General features: G+C 38.4%; 1 protein-coding gene across 2 annotated transcripts; it reads left to right on the plus strand.

Annotated features, from left to right (window-relative positions):
• The first annotated feature begins 945 nt into the window (after positions 1–945).
• On the plus strand, positions 946–18,611 carry LOC140928533 (phosphonopyruvate decarboxylase-like). Of its 2 annotated transcripts, XM_073378285.1 has the most exons (12): positions 946–1,040; positions 1,133–1,183; positions 1,282–1,302; positions 8,765–8,815; positions 8,922–8,942; positions 9,815–10,090; positions 12,725–12,884; positions 13,604–13,659; positions 14,132–14,238; positions 15,376–15,592; positions 16,077–16,274; positions 17,342–18,611. In XM_073378285.1, the coding sequence occupies exons 1-12, from the start codon at positions 975–977 to the stop codon at positions 17,522–17,524; spliced, it is 1,407 nt and encodes a 468-aa protein (XP_073234386.1). In that variant the 5' UTR covers positions 946–974; the 3' UTR covers positions 17,525–18,611. The 2 variants fall into 2 exon arrangements, with proteins under 2 accessions (XP_073234386.1, XP_073234387.1); XM_073378286.1 differs by lacking the exons at positions 946–1,040; positions 1,133–1,183; positions 1,282–1,302 and adding an exon at positions 8,566–8,669.
• The last annotated feature ends 1,442 nt before the right edge of the window (positions 18,612–20,053 follow it).

The following is a 20,053-nucleotide window of genomic DNA, read 5'->3' on the forward strand; positions in this document are numbered from 1 at the left end:
AGGGTATTTCCAGCGGTGTCGATGAAACTGCTCCACCATGCCAAAATAGTATGAAAACAAAAACGGTGAAGAGTCGGTGGAGGGTCTTTTGGCCCCGGCTTTTAGCATTCGGATGAAGAAACACTGTAGGTGTTCGGGTAGCAAACCACTGCAGAGAAGCCGTCCGTGCGGGGGGGGGGGGGATGCTGGTCGCCTAGCACTGTGCAAAGTATCCCAGGGTGATGACTCCACACAGCTTGAATGTCTTCTTGCGTGAAAATTGAATCCTCATCGGACAAACATCCGATATTTTGGGGGGGAACAAAAATTGCGAATAAGTAGAACTACTAAACTTTAGTAGTTCTACTTATTCTCTATTTTTTTTTCCAAAAAAAAAGAGAGATGATCTCCTTGAGAGTTGCCTTTCCTTGATTCATTTGCAATTTGTCCTTCTTGACCTTCCGTGCAGGTATGCATTTGTTTTGAGCTTTCTAAACGCTGTCATTGGCTGGGTAATTGGGGGTGTGTCTGGGGGTGTAGAATACCAATAATGTGTCCATTATCAACATTCTCTGTTGGACAGTACAAAAGTTATTTTTTCCGTTTGCATTGAGTTATTTAGATTATTTATTTTTAATTACAATATTATTATTTTGATCATGTATTTCATGTTTTGCCTTTAACTCCATCTCTGCAGGCCAAACTTGATTGACAAAGCCGCAGGAAAAATATGATTCGCAAATGTTCTCGTGTAAATTTTTAAATCACCTGACTCTTGTACGTGCATAAGCGTTCTGTTTCATGTCCGTTACAGCGATTGACAAACAATAGAATACGGATAATGTTTCGCGCCTTCTGACCTGCCCTTAGTGACGTCAACCTAAATCTGAAGAGCGATTGGCTCGCAATAACAATTCCGGCGTTCCCAGACTGTTTACTTAGCAAATCACTCGTACAGGAAACTCTTTTCTCGGCTACGTACATGCAACGTTCGGATGGCTCTAAATTGTTCGCTCGTTTCTGCGCTTTTCACCCGCTCTAAACCCTTTCTTATCACCAAAGTAAGCACCCCAAATGAAATAAGGAATAAACGTTACGATTCAAGGGTGAAATTATATCAAGACTAAAGAAAGTTTATTGATTTTGCTCGCAGATTGTGTCGGGGGTGCGTTGCCTGACCTTAGGATCGTTGAAATTCTCAGATGTAAGCTTCCTCTGCAGTGTTTGTTGTCTTCCTCTGCCTACAAGCTTGAACGTAAATTATGGTGGCTAACTCATTATTTGTTCTGTCGTATTTTCCAGGCTGTTAACCCAGAAAGTCAGGTACGTTAAGTTTGTATTGTGTTTTATAATGTTTACCTTCCACTGAACAACGCAAGTTTGCCACGTAACTTTAATAAGAATTTTAAGATAATTCAAGTAAGTAAAGCCTTAATGAGTTAAGGTATCTTTGTATTTTACTTTTCAAGAATTAATTAATGAAGGAAATGGATTAAACAACATACATTTATTGATTCATTTCATAAGTAGAAGAAGGAAATTTATCATAAAGAAAATATGTTGCTGGTGCGTTGTAGGCCATACCCGTTGATTTTATACCAAAGTTGCAAAAGCTGTAAGCTCATTCAGCGATCAACAGTAATAGCCTTTTTATTTGGTTTTAAACTGAAAAGCTCTAAATTCATTGTTTGTCCATCGGCTATGGCTGTAAAAAGATTTTCAGAAAGTCTTACGCCCGGAGTCTTACGTATCCGGCGGCCTCCGAATCTTAGAAATGCAAGCGTCAATGCTTCATTCAAGAGACCATTTTAATGATATTTATTTTTCTCGTGCAAAGGCAATCATTTGTGACGTTAAACGTATTGGGTTACGAAGCTTTCAAGAATTACGTATCAAAGGATTAGAACGAGTCACGTTCAAATATAGAAACCTATTTTAATGGTAGTCTAGATCCTATAAAACAATCTTAGGAAAAAACATTTGCAAGTCAAGTCAATTTAAATTTGTCGTTTAAAACTTCACATACTGGGATTTTTGTTATTTGAAAAAACCTCAAACCCAAGGGGTGTTTTTTACATTATGTTTAACAGCGTAGTTATATCCCTCAAGTGTCTCTGAGACTGACAGGGTTAACAGTTTAAGTCCCGAAGTTGATCAACACTGATTTTCTCTTAGCAATATCCATACGTAATCAAGAAAAAAGGTTATGAGAATTGAATAAATGATCGACTTAAGATAACTCCTTTGGTCATTTAAACATATTCTCTTAACCATGTCTTTGAAATCTGTGGAAACCTGAGTCTACCGAATTTGTTCTTAAAGGTTAAAATGTGCATATTTTTCAACTAATATCCGGACTACTAGACTTATGAAAAATTGCCAAACCCAGTGTCGGAAATGAAATCCCAAGAAAAATTCTATAACATACCAAACAGCAAACTACTGCTAAGAAGGTTTCTTTTGAATGGTAACATCACTGAGTGAAAATAACAGACTAACTATTGCGTGTCACAATTATTGACTCTGAAGATAAGATTCGAACCTCTCGACTTTTCTGCTACCTTCTCTTTTCTAACTGACTTTTTTTTTTTTAAATTCCTGAAGAATAGTTCATGATCACAACTATTCTATTCTTAATGTATCATACTGGTTTTTTTTTTCTCTTTTTTGGCCTCAAGTCATGCGATCCATGATAAAGATATCTCAACCCCATTTTTTTTCACGGGACTATTGTGTATGAAACTGTTAATACCCACGATCAAAGGCCTTTTGTGTTCTTACATTCACCGCCTTTTTCGACAAACACCCAGCCCAAGAAGCATAAATAAATGAAGCAGTGAAAAAGGTTTCCTCAGCCTGCTTGAGAGCCAGCGTTTTCCGATCGAGTTATCCTGCGTATCTCTCTTGTTCCAACCCGTTCTCGACGAACTCTCACGGAAAAGCTTGCTACAAGGCTATCACTGAAAAGTGTCTTTCACGAATAAGTTGTAACAAGCTTACATCCTTCCCTTAGGGGTGATGGATACTACTAGATTCATGAGATACTACTAGATTCACTACACGTATTCACGTGCCGAATTCTAGCGCGTTTTGAAAATAACATGAAAAAAAAATATAGTCAGATATAAAAGGTCTTAGCGATGACGCCGGTTACTGAAGAGGAGCTTATCAAAAGGAGTAAAGATTGTTTTGGGGGCCACAGGAGCTTTGCTAACGCAAAGGCTGGGCCATGAAATGCAAATGAAAAGAACCACGGAAGGCCGAAGATAGATAGATTCACCTGTGCTCACTAGAGGAAAGAAGAGAAAATCATGAATTTGCTAGCAATCCTGTTCGTAAAGTGTTGTGGGCATCACAGTCCTTAAGTTTGTTCCAAAATTTCTAGTCATATTTGATATATGTGTGCCTTTCTATTTTTTCATTTCATTTAATTTATGTTCCGAATCTTGTTTAATCGCTTTCTATCGTCCCGACGAACCCTTGATTTTTCTTCTTGGCCAATGGACGTGTCGACTCCTCCACATTGGCCAATTTACAGTCAAAACCGACACTGGGGAGGGGGGCGGGGGGCTATAGAAAGTGTCCAAAATAATTGAGCGTAAAGCGGGTTGAATTTAGAGGACATGTACTGAGGGCTTTCTTTCCCCAGGGACAAAGTAAACTATCTGTAATAATGAGGTGTCCGTATTAAGCAGGTATCTGTAAAGCGGGCTTTGACTGTACTACTATATACCCCCGGAGGGGGGGGGGTACTTCAGGAATTTCTGGGCGGGGATGTGCCGCTGGGACCCTGGAACCCTTAACCTATACCAGAGCTAGTTCAGCTGAATTTTGCTACCCTATACTAGAGTAAACTCCCCAAACCCTCCCTGAGGTCACTAGCACAGTAGTCTAGCCAAAACAAAACCTTATACCACAATCCCTAGTTTCGATAAAATCTGCAACCAACTGATCAGTTTCCTGAAAAATGATACCCTATTCTAGACCCAAACACTCTGATTGATATACCCTATCCTAGAGTAAACTGCTTGAAAACCACACTCTTCACATCGGCACATACCTATAATAGCCCATATATGGCAGTACCCCCCTCCCCCCCCCCCCCCCCCCCCGCCGTATATACCCCTTTCGACGTTTTAAAGTTTCTGCCGGAAAGTCAAGCTAGTGGGGTTGATTTCCGTCATTTCCAGTTCATTTGGAACCACGTTATGTCTTTGCGTGATATACTATCACCTCATTTTCACGAATCGTCCAAAGATCAATCATCATATATAAAAAGCCTGACAGCTGGGAAAAAATGAATAGCTTTTTTAGGTGCAGAAGTGACGTCATTTCGCAGACAATATTCTTTACGCACGCACACACACGCAAGAAACACGACAAGATCAGACAAAAGTTATTTGTTTTCCAACATTTATTTCAAAGATGAGGGGCATTGTGACGTTTCTCTGCAAACGTTTGGACTGCGCTGCAAGTGTACTTTTAGACACTGCAACGTATGTAAACAATTCTTTTACAAAATTTTTGACAGTTTAACGCTTTAACTCCCAAGAGAGTAATCTACTTTCTGGCTGAGTGATACACGTTATTGTACATTAGTTAAGAGACTTTGAGTTTATGTAAAAAGCGCATCCTCTGGCCACTGCATCTGCCTATTCCCATCACTTTTCTGTTGGATAAGATATTGCATATTACAAGGAGACCATGCACTGACTGCTTCTGAAATGGTTCAGTTTCTTGGGCCCTTCCTGTTACAAGGATCATTTTCTTGAAAAGGTGTTATCGTCGGAAATTTCGGTCCAAACTTAAATGGAACGATTCGGCCTAGGTGGAAATTTTCAGGTCAAAGTGGTCCCCTTTGACCGGTCGGTCCAGTCCTACCGAAAACTGCCGTCCCATTTTCAAAAAAATTTTGTTCCAGTCCCGCTCCAGCTCGTCACTACATATAGTAGTCAAAATGGCGGATGGTTCAGATGGAAGTGCTTACTAGTGCAATAGACGCAACACCTAAACTTTCTCCTTATGCACAGTTGCACACAAGGCTCAGGTACAGTAGTGCATCTTAATTTGTTTTTTCTTCTGGTGTTCATGAGTTTTCAAAGACAAATATATTACTGGCTTCTCCGATTTAGCAGTCTGTGACCCTATCCCTTACGTCAATACCAACAATCAATTCGGTCGGAGTTTTGGTTCCGACGCGTTCCACTTTCCCTTGGTTAGTCCGAGTGGTCTCTGACCTGTTGGTCCGGTATAATGGAGAGCACCCAGGTTATACTTTTTGAAGCTCGATCGAGAATTTTTCTGCCTATTGCCCAGTCTTGCGCGGCTCTATTCTGCTGCTGCCTCGCAATCCTCGCGTCTTCGGTCGGATGGCTCGTTGGCGTCCACACTACAGCGTTTTCATTTGAAAACGTACACATTTTCGATGCCCCAGCTTAGGCCTTACATCCACACTCATACGAGGATACGCTAAGTGTTTTCCTTGAAAACGCATATTACATATCCTATCAGTGTGGACCGTCCGATCTAGCCTGTTCACAGTCTTCAAAGTCCGCGGAGATTTATTGACCGTCAGCGCAAGGGGGTAGGTGTGGGGGAAGAGCTTGCCGGTGTTTTTGAAAAGAACGAAAAGAAAAATAAAACAACGTCTATTTACAGGCTTTACAGGCTACGACCGATCCAAAACGGTCGAAAACGCATCAAAATCAAAACGATGACTGAAATATGTCAAATATCGCAGGCGCGTGTGTTTGTAGCCATGCGCATAGAGTTCAACTTACGTCGCAACGTGCAATTCTACCGTTTTCGAACGTTTTACTGTGGACAGTCTAAAACGCATCAAAACGTTAGTGTGGACGCAAATCGATAGAGGTTTTTTCAATGACAACGAAAACGCATACTTTTGAAAACGCATTAGTGTTGGCAAGGCCTAAGTCTTGTTACAAAAAGTTATTCGATTTTTTAGCTTTCACCAAACCGGTCCCCAAGGCTTGTCCCTACAGATCTCCTCTGAATCTTGTAAAAGCATGAAACAAACAAGGGTATGATCAGATGTTTAGCTAGTCGTATATGTCATGCGACATTTATTAAAGACCAAGGTCATATTTTGCAACTTCTCAAAGTTAGCACTTATTCATTAATTACGTAGTTAAAAAAGCATTGAAGAATGACATTGAAGACCCAACCTGAACGTTTTTAGATACTTTTCAAGTCACAACCTAGTCAAGAAAAATTCCATCATGTTCATTCTTTTCTGTTCCTTTTTATTTTCAAAGTTAAATGTTGTTTGATTGTAACTTTTCAGTCAGTAGACATTGCATGTGACGTTACGTTAGAACTTATTTTTTAAAAAAAACATAGATCGGTTAATTACTTAATGATAAAGTCCTGTCAATGTATTGTGCCGGAAAAAAGGGAAGAACCAGCAAAATTAGGACATCATGATTCAATTCCAAGTGTGAAAACAAACGCCGAATTGTTTTTGCACTGTTCATGAGTTAAATAGACTTTTCAGTCTCAAAATATGTCTCAGTATGAATCGACAAAAATGTAGCAGTGATCGACGTATGTGGCTGACGTGTATAGGCAAGCCGCTCATCAGCTTTGGCCCCTGATGAACTAACCCTGAATTAGGTTAGGAATGTCTTTGCCCCAACCACGCTAATAGAACGTGCATCGTACGTGTGGTAGACGCCTTTTTTAGCATCCTGGGAGCAAGGTTGGGTAAGAGACTTCTTTTTCTGTCCACTTAAAACGTCATTTTTCTTTCTTTCGTCGTTGAATACAAGTGTATGCAAACAAGGTCTACACAAACTAAACGAACACAAAGTGACGTCCTTTAACAATGACCGAGGGAACAAACTCATAGCGATCACACTCATACATCTGTCCGCAAAAATTGACCACTGATCAGCTGATCCCTTCTCATTGCTGACAGTTAGATTGATTCTCCCTGGAAACAAGCCCGACGGATTTTTATTATCTAAAGGCAAAACACTTGAACCATATAGGATGAAAAGACGAGATGAAATTTAATCTATCGACAAATATTTTAATATAACCTCTTTCTGCAAGTTTTTGTCTATAGTATTCCTCCACCAATCACATCTTATTTTTTTAAAATACTGTAACCGTTTTTCTATTCTCACTGAGCTTTTCTAGCCCCTGATAGAGACTAGTTTTGTCTAGTCGAAATATTGGGCAAATAAATTTGTAACCTTTAGCTGTCGGATCAGCCTTGCCTTCAATTTTCAGTGTTATTTTGTACTACTGATCCTGATCTTCGACAAGATCCGGCTTTCCCTAGTTGCTGATTGTCCAAGTGGTCCTTGCAAGAATTGTCCGGAGTAAAGGACCTGACAAAGTTGCTGTTTTAAATAAACAGCTTTTCGCTAGTGCGGATCGGCCCTTAGATGGAAATGGTTGCTTGCGCGCTTTTCTGGATTTAAAACTAACAATAATAGAATCCTCGCCTTGTCTCCTTATGTCATTTGAGGCCTTCTCGTCACGCAACGCTCTTCTTGCGTGACAAAAAAACGGCTTCGTGTAGCCTCCCTGGCAAGCGTAAGGGAAGGTTTCATTTTACTTTTTTAGCCTCCGTTAAAGACGAATTATATCTGCCCGAAATATCGGGCAGATAGAATTCACCATCTTATTTTTGTTTGCTTTCTTCCTTTTTTCTATCTCTTTTCTTGCCGTAAGGATCAGTTTACTTACTGTTTTAATTTTAAAATTTAATATTGAAAATTTTACTGATCCAGGTCTACTTAAGGGGTACTTAAGATCCACAATACTCGTCGCAAATCGTTGAAACAGGAGCCATTTGTCTTGAATTTTCTCCAAATTTCTTACATTCACTCCTGACACCCTCGTTCTGATCCGTTCTCACTCAAATGTGCCCCTCTCCTTCCCCAATGTTGAGCCTCGCGTATTTTGGAGCACTGAGACTACAAAACCCAAATCAACATTGGGGAAGAGGAAAATCACACAAGTGTTTCAAGATTTGTGACGAGTATTGCAGCTGACCCTCACGGGTTTGTCGTTGTGGTTTGTGTCTTAACAAGTGTAGGGGAAGAGAATACTGCGCGCGAGAGACAACGAGTTCCCTTCCCTCCTTCCTCGCGAGCCCTTCCCGCTTCCCATGTACCTCAAATCCCCTTTCCCTTCCCTCTCAAACGCCTGCCACCCAGGCTAGCTGCGTGTGACTCGGTGAAATTTATCTAAAAACGGCTACAAATTTGGCCACTTGTGTGCTATACATAAGACGTACTGCTCTGTCATGAACTGACCCAGTTCTTGCCCAGTTCTGACCCAGTTCTTGTTTGAGTTCAGATCCTTTTGCATAGCAGATATTATATTCCCATTGGCTTTCTTCTGGCAACACAATGACATCCCATAAACATTTCTGGGGTTAACAGCTTTAATGTCGAATACGGTGTATGTTGAGAGCTCTGTCGTATAATCATGATCATTCTTATTTTGGAATAGGAGTGGCCTGATTGGTCAGTTGGCGTCGTCGAAAATCCATGCTCTTGCGCAATATATGTCGTAATTTTACTTTTTAGCGTTACTAGCGTTGGGTTCATAAAAGCGTTCAAAATTTGTGTAGTGTATGCAACGTGTAGATGGCGTTTAGTGTTTCTCTTGTTTCTGCGCTTTTTCGCCGCCATAAACCCCTTCTTACAACCAACGTAAGCACTGCAAATGAGATAAGGAATAAATCGTGCGATATGAGGGGGTCTTGATCTTCAAACTAAAGAAAAATAATTTGATATTTTTCTCGCAGGTTGTTTCACGGGTGCGTTCTTTATCACTGGGATCTTTGAAATCCTCAGATGTAAGCTTCCTCTTTGGTGTTTTTTCTTTTCCTGTTTCTTGATTGTGTTAAGCCTGCGCTTATGTTTCGGTGGCTAACTCGTTTGTATTTTTTGTGACATTTTTAGGTGGTTAATCCAGAGACTCAGGTAAGTATGCGTTTTAATTAGCTCATTTAATCTTATACCATTACAAACTTTCAAGATTGCTTTTACATGGACTGATATTTAGTCACAGTGAGTCTGGGTTCGCCCATTAGTCACAGATTCCTGATTTGCCTTAAAACTTGGCTCGTTTCCGGGATTATCCATGTTCATTGAACTCCTCTCGCGAGTAATTGTTGAATTGCAAAACAGTCAGTCAGAAGTGTATTCGTATAAACTTATACATGTATTTCTTGTGCTAAAGCAGTCATGTGTGACGCTTGACATATTGGTTTACGAACGTTTTAAAGAAAATAAAATCGAGTCACGTTCAAATATAGAAACTCCGTGTGCAATGAAGAATCGACTTTGACATCGTGGTGTGACAGTGAGTAACAGCTGATGATCGCGCGTCCTTCGCAAGAATTAACTGAAGCATTATAAGCTTTACGTCTCTTCCAGCGTTTCGTTATATGTTAATTTTCCGTGAAAAACAATCGTCATGCAAGAGATCTCGCAAATGAATTACGAAATATTACAGTTTCATGAGGGCTTTGCAGAGTTTTTCACTTCATGATTCTCAGGCGTAATTTCCTTTTTTAAAAGTTAATGGTTGGGTGCGCATTAATAAATAATTTCACCGTTTTAATACTCCAATCAGATTTCCAAAACACTGAAACTTGGCTTTTTTACTCTGTTTCTTGATGGTGTTGTACTCCATCCAGAAAATTTCTTACTCTCTCATGGAGGAGAGTTTATTGATTTGAGCCAACCACGTCTCTTTGCCTTTAATTTATACCCTTTGCCTCCTCAAAATGTGTACTGACCCTCCTTTGAGTGTTTTTGGATAATTTATGGAACCACACGTCATTTTGTAGGTCGCTGAGCAGAAGGCACGGAATGAAGATGCAGGTCAATTCACTGAGCTAGTGAGAGACTTCCTAAACCCAAAAGACTTCTACAATGCCTTGTGTATGCATGGCATGGATTATTTTTGTGGGGTCCCTGACTCCCTGCTTAAAGACTTTTGTGCCTATGTGACAGCTGTCACTCCAAAGTCACGTCATGTCATAACAAGTAACGAAGGACAGGCAGTTGCTCTGGCCGCTGGTTATCACATGGCAACTGGAAAAGCAGGGGTGGTTTATCTTCAGGTAGTAGTGATCAGCTATTTCTTTCTTGCTCTTTGTTTCCTTATAGATACATATGGACATAAGATAACTCAAGAATATTCTATCTTATTATTTAAAGTACATGTAGAACTTGGATTACAATGATACAATTTCCTATGATATTGTGGGGGTGTTAGAGCACCTCGCTTGCTAGGTTTAGAGGTACTAGGTATCTGAGTTTGCATCTTGGTATTCTTTATTCTTCACAGCAGCTCATATGTTTTCTTCTACTGCATCACTTGTAGCCAAATTCATTGTATCGCGCTGTGTGTTTGCAAATTTGGAATGGGTTTTTCTGTTCTGTCAATCATTTGAGTGGGGGTGGAGTTAATACAAATCACAATGCAACACAACTCACCCAGCTTTGCCCGCAAAAACAAAATTAAGAATGACCCTAAACTGCTCAAGAAAAGCGAAGGAAATCGTGATGATGAGTGGAATTTTTGTTGAGAGCAGGAGGCAGACATTGCTTTATTGACTTGCAAGAGACAAGAATAAGAAAGATCATAAAAAGCTTAGAAGAAAACTAGTCGATCATTGCCTGAAACGGGGCAATCACAAGCAACGAACCGTGAAACACAGAAACAAACCAAGTGGATCGAAATGCACCAATCTCAAGTAAACATGTGTTTCCTAAGAGGTCCACTAAGATGATTGACGGAACAGAAAAACCCAAATCTCCTTCGAAGTTTGAAAAACGCGCAGCGTGATACAACGAATTTGGCTATAACAACCTCTACTTAACATAATTACAACATCCCAACTGCACACCACTACCAAAAAAACTGCGCCAGATGTAGTGAATGTAGTGATGTAATGTGTGAATGTAGGTACGACTTTGGGCTTGCTGACCAGGAGAGTTACAAACTTGCTTCCTTAAGTGACTTAAACTAATTTCCTGTTGATGACCAAAATGAAATAAACAAACTTATAAGCTTAATAATGTCAAGTACAAGAAAAACAATGGAAACTTGATAGCTAAACTAACAAGGCTTTACCTTAAACCAAAACAGGAACTCTGTGATCTGATGTAGGTAACAATTAAGGTCAGTGATCATCCCAAAATGTGCCCCTTCAGGGACTGACACTCAAATGTAATAAATGAGACGTGTTAAAAAAACTAGTTAAAAAAGGTCACAAAATTAAAAAACTTGTTCATTCAAACACCAATTAACCTTGATCTTCAAAGCTAATAACAACAAAACTCTAAGCCCATGTGAAACTTCAAGTATAAACATGAAATAAACCAAAAACAACCTATAAAATACTTCACAACAATATGATACATATCGTAATATAAGGGCCACAAAATAATTCGCAATAAAAATTATTATATTTATAACTGTGTTTGACAAGACTGCACTGTGTTTAAAGCTGGGGAGACTTCATGTTTTGCTTGTCAGGCACACAAGACTTTACTAGTTACTGGCCTGGTTCAGATGCCAAACTTTTCATGAGCCGAACCTTATAATTCCAATTAAGGCTGAATTTATGATTCAGATGCCGATCTTAATTGCAGAAAAAAATGCTCGTTTTGGTCAAACTTCTTACAAAATACTTTATATTTGGGTACATGACAAATTCGCCATGTGAATCAACGCTGTTTCAATTAGTCAATCCGAAGTCAAAATTCCTGACTGGGCTAGGCAGGAAGAATGGCTTAGCTGTTCCAAGTAAAAATTAGGCGCTCCTAATTGTTTCAGACATCAAACTTTTCATGTACTTAATTCAATGTATTAGATTTGGCTCATGAAAAGTTCAGAGTCTGAACCGGGCGATAGTAACAAATAAGTACCAAGGAAATTAATTTTTGTTCCCCATCTTGTCTGCCACATTGAGTAAGATGGGAACAATCCGAAGCAAGGGTGGCTTACTTTTTTTCATTTGTTTCCATTGTAAATTATATGTGGGATTTGGTTAAGAAATATTTTATGAAGTGATTTCTTAAAATTTGTTGTGGTAACATAATTTATTGTATCAGATTATTGCATCATCTTAAGTCAAATATCAAAACGGATATTCACATCATGGGAAGAAACATCACAGTTACCAGTTTGAACATTGCTAGTATCTGTAGGTGCACCAGAAAAAGGGTGGAATATTTTTGTCTCTCTGCATGGAAGCAATGATTAAAGAGTTTTAACTAATAACTGCAGCATACTATTAGATGTAAGAGTAGAGGAAATAAGAAAAATAGTTTTTTGGAAGAAGGGTGATAACTGTCAAGGAATGGAGTGGTTTTAGGGGTGTGGTTGCTTTTTTTCAGTAAATAGGTTACAAGTAATGGCCATATGTACATTTATTTATGTATAATGTACAGGCCACTCTTAGCATGTAAGTGTCATTTTATAGCAGTTTTATTTTTTTATGTCATAATTATGCTAGTTACTTAGCACAGGGTTGTCACTAAGATTTCAAGTTGCCGGGTAAATACAACAAGTCGGCAGGGAATCAAACAGCTAGGGATTTCTTTTGGTTCTATTTTTCTTCTATTTTCCAATAAAAGTAGCCGGGGGCCACTCTCTTAGTAGCAGGGGAAAATCCCCGGCCCTCGGCTCTTAATGACAACCCTGTTAGCACTGTCCTATTATAACCTAACTTTTTTCTTTCCACTAGAATTCTGGACTAGGAAACATAGTCAATCCTCTGATGTCCCTAGCTGTGCCAAATGTGTACAGCATCCCCATGCTGTTGTTAGTAGGGTGGAGAGGAGAGCCTGGAAAAAGAGATGAACCACAGCACATGATACAAGGGCAAGCTACACCTGGCATACTTGGTACACTAACTTCTCTTTATCCATGTACATGTATCCCTACAAAATTACTGTATTCTGTCAAAGTTTGAGAGTTATTATACAAGGCTGTTTGAATTTGGAGCACTTATATTTAGAGAGGCTCGTCTTCAGAATTTTGAGACCTTTCTAATGTTATGACTCTCCTCACTTTCAAGATTAGCAGCTTTAAGAGGCCACTAGTGTCAGGTTTATTTAAATTGTTAGGGTAAAAAAAACTTGATGTCAACTTCACAGGCAAAAAACTGAAAATTAATGCTGGTAGCCTTTTACAATCCACAGTATTTTAGTTATGTGCTAGTGACATGGTTTAACTGGTGTACAGACTCCAAAAATACTGAACACAGTAAATTGTTCACTGAAAACAAATTACAGTTTTCTCATATTTTTTTACACTACACCTGAGTCTTTTACCATCTTTCCCAAGGGTAATACTTTCCCAGAGTTGCTAAGTGAGAAATTAGTTGAAAATTGATGCATTATAGTAACTTTTTAGTAAGGGCAGATGTGTAGATGATACCCTTTTAATTTACATGCATGAGAACTCAATTTGAACAGCTTGGGAGATACTTTTCCAGAAGCTGTTATTACCATGGTACCCCTACTATTCTTACTATAATTAATGTGACAGTGTTTGTAAAACTGAACAAACTGTTGAGACCTTTTCACTTTTGATGTTTCTTTTTGTGATTTTTTTTTTTCAGCATCGTGTGGCATTCCTTTCCAAGTATTACCTGATTACCAGGAAGGTGCTGAACAGGTAAGAAATTGAAATAAAAATAATTTATGTGAAGAGTATGCAACAGCAAAACAAAAAACAAAAAAAAGCTACACATACTTCCATTAAAAAGGGGCTTTTAAGGGGTCTGTTACTGGTGTTCTGAAGTGATATCTGCCAAACATGATCATGAGTTTTGTTAGTGATATTCTTGCATCATAATGAAATGCAAGGATCAGGAGAATATGTATACTGGGGTGGCCAGAGAGATCCTTTAATTTCTTTACTGTTAACCATTTCTCCACATCAGCATTATAGGATTTAATGTAAGGTTTGGGAAAAGGGTTCTTTGATGCCCTACCTCTTTTAACCTTATTTACTCAAACTGCATGGTAAAATTTGTTTATTGTACTCAGTTATTTTACATAGGTAAACTTTGACTTAAAATGTAAGAATGAAAACTGTTGATTGCCATGATGTTTGCTGACTGACACATTATTTGACATTTTTTCAGGCTTTGTATGTTGCCAGAAAACATATGGAAACATCTAAGGGGCCATACTGTCTTCTAGTGCGGAGGCAAAACTTCTTACCATACAAGCTTGAAAAAGAGCCAGATCTGTTAGTACTTTAACTTTCAATTTTTTTAAAGTATGATAATTGTTATTGGAACCTACAGAACAGGAAGTTACAAATTTAAATCACCATGTGACACAAAGTTTTATTATTTGGCTTTTTTGCAATTTTGTCTTGCTTTTCCATTTTTTTGTGCTTGTGTAATTTTTTTGTTTCTAGTTTTTGAATTTACATATTTTTATGGTCAACAAAAAGGTGTGCCGGCTTAAAAAAAATTCCTACCCAATTTTTCCCACAAAAAATGTTCTCCTCTGAAGTTAAGTTTAATAAACTAAAAACACAACCGTCTGAAAATTGCCAAAAGAAATCTCCAGCAACAAAAACTGCATAAAAACTACCACCTTTTGGTCATCCAAATGACAGTTCCCCTATTGTTTTCACCTCGATTAAGCAGCCATCACGCATTTGATTCATTAATTTCTTGGCTTTATTTTAAAAATATGGTGAAAGAAAAATAGCAGTCCAAAAGAAGGTGACAAGGGGGTGGCTAGTTATTAATGAAGGTTCAACTACAGCTTCCATATAGTACAAAAAACATTGATCCACAAAATTAAACTCCCCAAAATATCTCCTGCTGCATAATATGTTACAGTTAAACCTCTCATTCGGCAACCTCTCTTCAGAAACTATTATTTGTCCTAACAGTCAATCTAGGTACATTTACTCTAAGTTATTTAGTAAGCTCTTCACAACAGCATCCTGTCATCAAATGTAGTGTGGGGACTAAAGCACATGTCAAAGGCTGAAATTTTCCTTTCTACAACAGCCATTTAAAGGCCAACTATTGAACACTTGTATGTTGTAGGTCAAAATGAAATTTAACTTAAAATGGTTTCAGCCTGGCTGATTCACAAATCATCCTTTTTCTCTTAGCCCTAATAATTCATGATCATGACTATAATCAACATTAGATTCAACATTCTGAGGTTGAAACAATTTTGATGTGAAGTTCAGTTTGACCTATATATATACAAACCCTTTTTTGGCATTCTACTGGTAAAAATTTGTAAGAAAAGCTTTATTACAAAAGTTTTAATTTTAAGAGAAATCAGAAGTCAGAAGTTTACTCTCTCCTATTGAGTGTATTCAATTTGTGATCATTTTTGTTTTTCTCTTGGTTAGTTACCCATTGAACAGGGAAGGAGCCTTGCAAGTCATTGTGGATTCCCTAAAAGACCGTGATGTGGTCGTTGGTACAACTGGTATGCTGTCGCGGGAGCTCTTTGAATACAGGGTTGCCAAGGGTCATGGCCATGAGAAGGATTTTTTGACTGTCGGATCTATGGGTCATGCGTCAGCTATTGCATTGGGTATTGCCCAGTTTAAACCCAAAAGACAGGTATCATGATTATTTTCACTTTTCACTTTTGCTAAGTTACCGGTAAAGGTAATACATGTACCTGCTTTCTGCCATTCATTATCTATTTCAAAGCATTTGTTGAAAAAAGCTTTGGACTTTCATCTCATCTGATATCATGCATTTGGACCTTCTATCACATATAATCTTATCGTGTGCATTTCAACCTTCTATCATGTGAAAGTTACATTAGTAAAGGACAGCATTATTGCAGCAACAGAGTTTTCATGGTTTTTGAAAAAAAAAACTTTAATTTTCAGCTTGTCCTTCGGAAACATAAGAAGGCCTGAAAGTTACTTGCTTGAAAGTTATTGGAGAGGAATTTTTTGAGCACTGGTTTTGACCTCTCATCTCACTCTCACTCCCCAACCTTTGGTTATTGGTACATGTAGTTGATGCTAAATAAATAGCAGGAACATGTTATTTGAGAGGTCTAAATTGTTACTGTTGTTTTTTTATTGGTAAGGTATTTTGCATTGATGGTGATGGTGCTGTGATCATGCACATGGGTGCCCTTGCCACTATTGGACAAAGTGAAGTACCAAACTTCAAACACATTTTAATCAACAATGGCTGCCATGATTCAGTAGGAGGACAACCCACAGTTGGTTTTAGTCAAACTTTTGATTTTCTGGAAATCGGCAGAGCATGTGGATATAGATCAGTAAGTCTGAGGACGCAGTGTACAAAATGTTATTATTTTTTAATTTTTAAGTTGAGTTATTTCTTCTACCAGTTTTATCAAATCACACGGACTTGACTGATCAGGGAATTAACAGGACAGTGCAAAAGAACTAACTTTATACCTAATGATAATGGTAACATGATATTCCTGTTAGGCTCAGCATGCAAAGAAAGTAGTGTCCAATAGCCTCGGGCAGTGGATTTTGCTATCAGGCTAGTAAATACTGTTTTTAACTTGCCCGATGAGCCAGTGATATTGTTTGAGGAATTCAACTAAGAGAAGTCTGAACTGAAATCAATTCTGCTGGTCAAGAAGTTTTTAGGGCTAATTGAAATATAATGATGTCTGGGCTAGGAAATATAAATGCTAGCTTCAGCTTGCCCAAATGGTTTTTGCAAGTAGTAAAAATGATTTTCTTTGCATCACCCTGAGGCTGTTAACAGAAGTAAAACACCCACAAAATATGGATGCAGAGTGCAGAAGTGATGATTTCACAAAAACCAAATTAATGTAAATAATGATGGGATTATGGCTAGGATTGTCAAAGAAAGAACATGATGATGATTACCCACTTGCCATAAAATCACTGGGTTATTGTAAAAAATGGTGCTGAGGTATAAGGGGTAGGGATGTTATGCTTTGATGAGTCCTCCCCAATACAAATTCTTTTAAAATTAGCTTGGATTGCCAGGCATACAATCTAGGTCAAATTTAGAAGGACTTCTATGTTGGCATTAGAGGCTGAATAACGTCGCTTCCATCTCACCACCAATTTGCACAATGCTTATATTGTATTTTTGGCAAGTGAACACTTTTCTTCCTGTTCTTTCTGGCAATACCAATCAATCTCACAATTTCCCAAATTCAAATTTTTTGGATGTTACATCCCTTCTTTACTCTCACTTGCGTGTCCCTTTGTTTACTTTTGAAGCTTAGGTATTAAAATATTAAATTAAATGTTATTGTTAAATGGTCTCCTCTGAAATTATGCACATGTGTATGTAAAACTGATAAGATGGTTCATTGATATCTGTTTCTTTGTTCAGGTATTAGCCGCTGAACAACCAGAGGAGATAACTGAAGCTATTGAACTCATGAGAAGTCTGGAGGGTCCAGTCCTCCTGGAGATCAAGACAAACAAGGGTGGAAGAAAAGACCTGGGGCGACCAACAAGATCTCCAATCCAAAATAAGAAGGACTTCATGCACTTTCTAGCTATTGACCACTAATTTCAATTACACTTTATGGTAGATTAAGTATTTTTCCATCAGGTTTATCAATGACTTGGGTTTTGCCATCTACAACACCAAGAATTGCAAAATATCAGGTATTTACATGCCTCTCACTAAGCAAGTTCAAGATTTGAACTAGGAGTAATGGACCAAGTTTTCCCTCTGTCTCTTGGCCCAGTTGTTTGGGTCATAAATCCAGAGGAAGAAATTGCGTTCCATAACCTAAGATTAGTAAGATATTTATTGTATCTCTGAGTATGGTCATTAGGCGAGAAAGAATGCTTTCGACTTTTCAGGAGAAAAAAGCCCTTGGAATGATCAATCAAGGTGTGCAGTGCAACTGAGGGGTATAATTTTACTTCCAGATTATGGCAACACAGTCATGCATGTCTGTTTGCACACATCATGTGCATACCTTTAACACATCATCAATGGCTGAAGGCTGGTTTCTATAAGGTTGCAGCAACCACTAAAATAATTCGACAATTGTAGCAACAGTAGCAAGCTTAGGGCTTGAAAAAATCTTGAATTACAGTATTTTCTTTGGCGAGCAGAAAAAAGTGTGCTGTATGTTCAGTTTAGACCTGTTGCTTTTTTTAATTATTTTCTTGCTTCCTTTGTTGTTGTCTTGGTTGCTGGAGCTTGGCAGTAGCAGTATGCCGCAAGTCAATTCTTGATATGTGACGATTTTGTTGAAAAACTAATGAAAAAGGCCCAACAGAAACTACATCCTCAAGGTACCCATAAGGAGGCTCTGTAATGGCTGCAATGATTATTGCAAAGATAGCTGACTTCCAGTGATCAAAGTGATCATCATAATGAAACCAGGCTTCGTAGTTGACTCAATCATTACTAAATCGCATGCATTGTACTATAATTGTAATCAGCCTTAGTTCTTTATAATTTTTGGTTAAATATCTAAAAAAATACAGTAACTTTGTGATGATGATTTTGGGTTCAGAAGGGGTTTATAGGCTATTTGCACAATGGTGTCATGTCACCACCATGACCAGAATTTATCTGGTATTTCCTTTTGTAGTTAAAGTAGTTTTAGTAATCTCAGCAAGGTTTGATTAACACAAGCCCTAATTTGCACAAGACAGAGAAACCCTAAATGAATTCTGGTAGTAGTAGTAGCCTGATTTCATCATCCAAATGGCCTATTGCTTGTCAATCATGTAAATGTAGTGAAATTGCTCCAAGCCTAACACCTCATCCCTAACTTCAGTTGTCTGCATGACTCTCGAGCACCAACTATTTGCTGATGTGCAACTTTGAGAAAGGTGTCCTACAAGGGCTTTGAGAGAGTTGACTGCAGATAGGTGATAGGTTTTCAAAATTTAATTTCTCCTTGTGTATTTTTATAGAAAAAGTAATGAAATGTATTTCAAGGTTACTTGATGCTGTGTGATCACATCTTTACACCCTTGTTAATGATTAAGTGGTGATGTTGCTAGGAGACAGTGATCACACATCTTGTTTGTTCTAACCTTGGTACCAGGCCTTCATCCACTTTTGGAATGAAGCCATAAGAAACCCCTTGGTAATAAGGGTAAAATTTAAGTAGTTAAGATTCAAGCTACGGCTAAACGTTAAAATATGTTCGCCCAATATCATTTGGAAAGAGTATGTTGGCCCGTTCAGCAGCCTCTTTAAATTTTGCATATTTGCAATGTTTGATCTGTAGCTAAAAACATTTTCATCCAACGTCTTTGTCACGAACAAATATTCGAGCGTTCACCCAATAAAGCAACCAAGGTTAAAAAGAGGCCGGGGGACTCCGGTCCCATAAGAATGTGACAATGTCAGTGGGCTCACTTTCTCCGATGTACGGTCAAACCGGCTTTGTTTGTTCATGTACCCCCCCCCCCCCCCCCCCCGCCCCGTCTTTCTGCCTCGCCACATTACGTGTACGTGACAAACATGATGTTGCCCGATGATGTTTAGCCGAGGCTTGGGATACAAAATAATCAGAGCAGTGATCTTATTTTTTATTCGAGATATACCCCCTGATAATAAATAACTATTCAAATTATTAATATCCTAGAAAAGTTAATAATTTATAAGCGTACGATATTTAAGAGGAAAAGTATGCTCTAGAGCTTATTCTTACTTACAAGGTAATAGAATTAAAGTACAAAACGACTGGAATTAAACCTTGCCCAAATTGCGCACATACTGTGCTCCCTTACCTTTCCAAGATATCTTCAAATTTTATCGGGTAACTTGCGTGCTCTGTCCTGTTGGGTATAAGCCTGTGGACATTAAGACAGTGTCTCTGTAAGAGCGGTCCGGTCGATTTTCCTTGAGACACAGATTTACCTCATTTCTTGTGTGTTGTAAGACATTCATGTACCTATACTAAAACCACAATCCGTTTGATCGGATCTCTTTATTTTTCAGAGTTTTACGGAAATTAAATTTCACTCGAGCGAAGGCCTGTCGTGACACTTTTCAAGACTTTAATTTGAGACAACTTTGGAGGACAATTTACAAAAAAGTACGGGACTCAGCAAAAATTAAATA

The sequence above is a fragment of the Porites lutea genome, chromosome 2 (assembly GCF_958299795.1).
Source record: "Porites lutea chromosome 2, jaPorLute2.1, whole genome shotgun sequence".
NCBI classification, from domain to species: Eukaryota; Metazoa; Cnidaria; class Anthozoa; order Scleractinia; family Poritidae; genus Porites; species Porites lutea.

Bases quoted from the DNA above. Each gene is read 5' to 3' on its own strand.
- LOC140928533 (XM_073378285.1), top strand. From the start codon at position 975: ATGGCTCTAAATTGTTCGCTCGTTTCTGCGCTTTTCACCCGCTCTAAA. The intron at 8,943-9,814 runs GTAAGTATGCGT...GTCATTTTGTAG, and splicing joins TGGTTAATCCAGAGACTCAG to GTCGCTGAGCAGAAGGCACG. The intron at 13,660-14,131 runs GTAAGAAATTGA...ACATTTTTTCAG, and splicing joins ACCAGGAAGGTGCTGAACAG to GCTTTGTATGTTGCCAGAAA.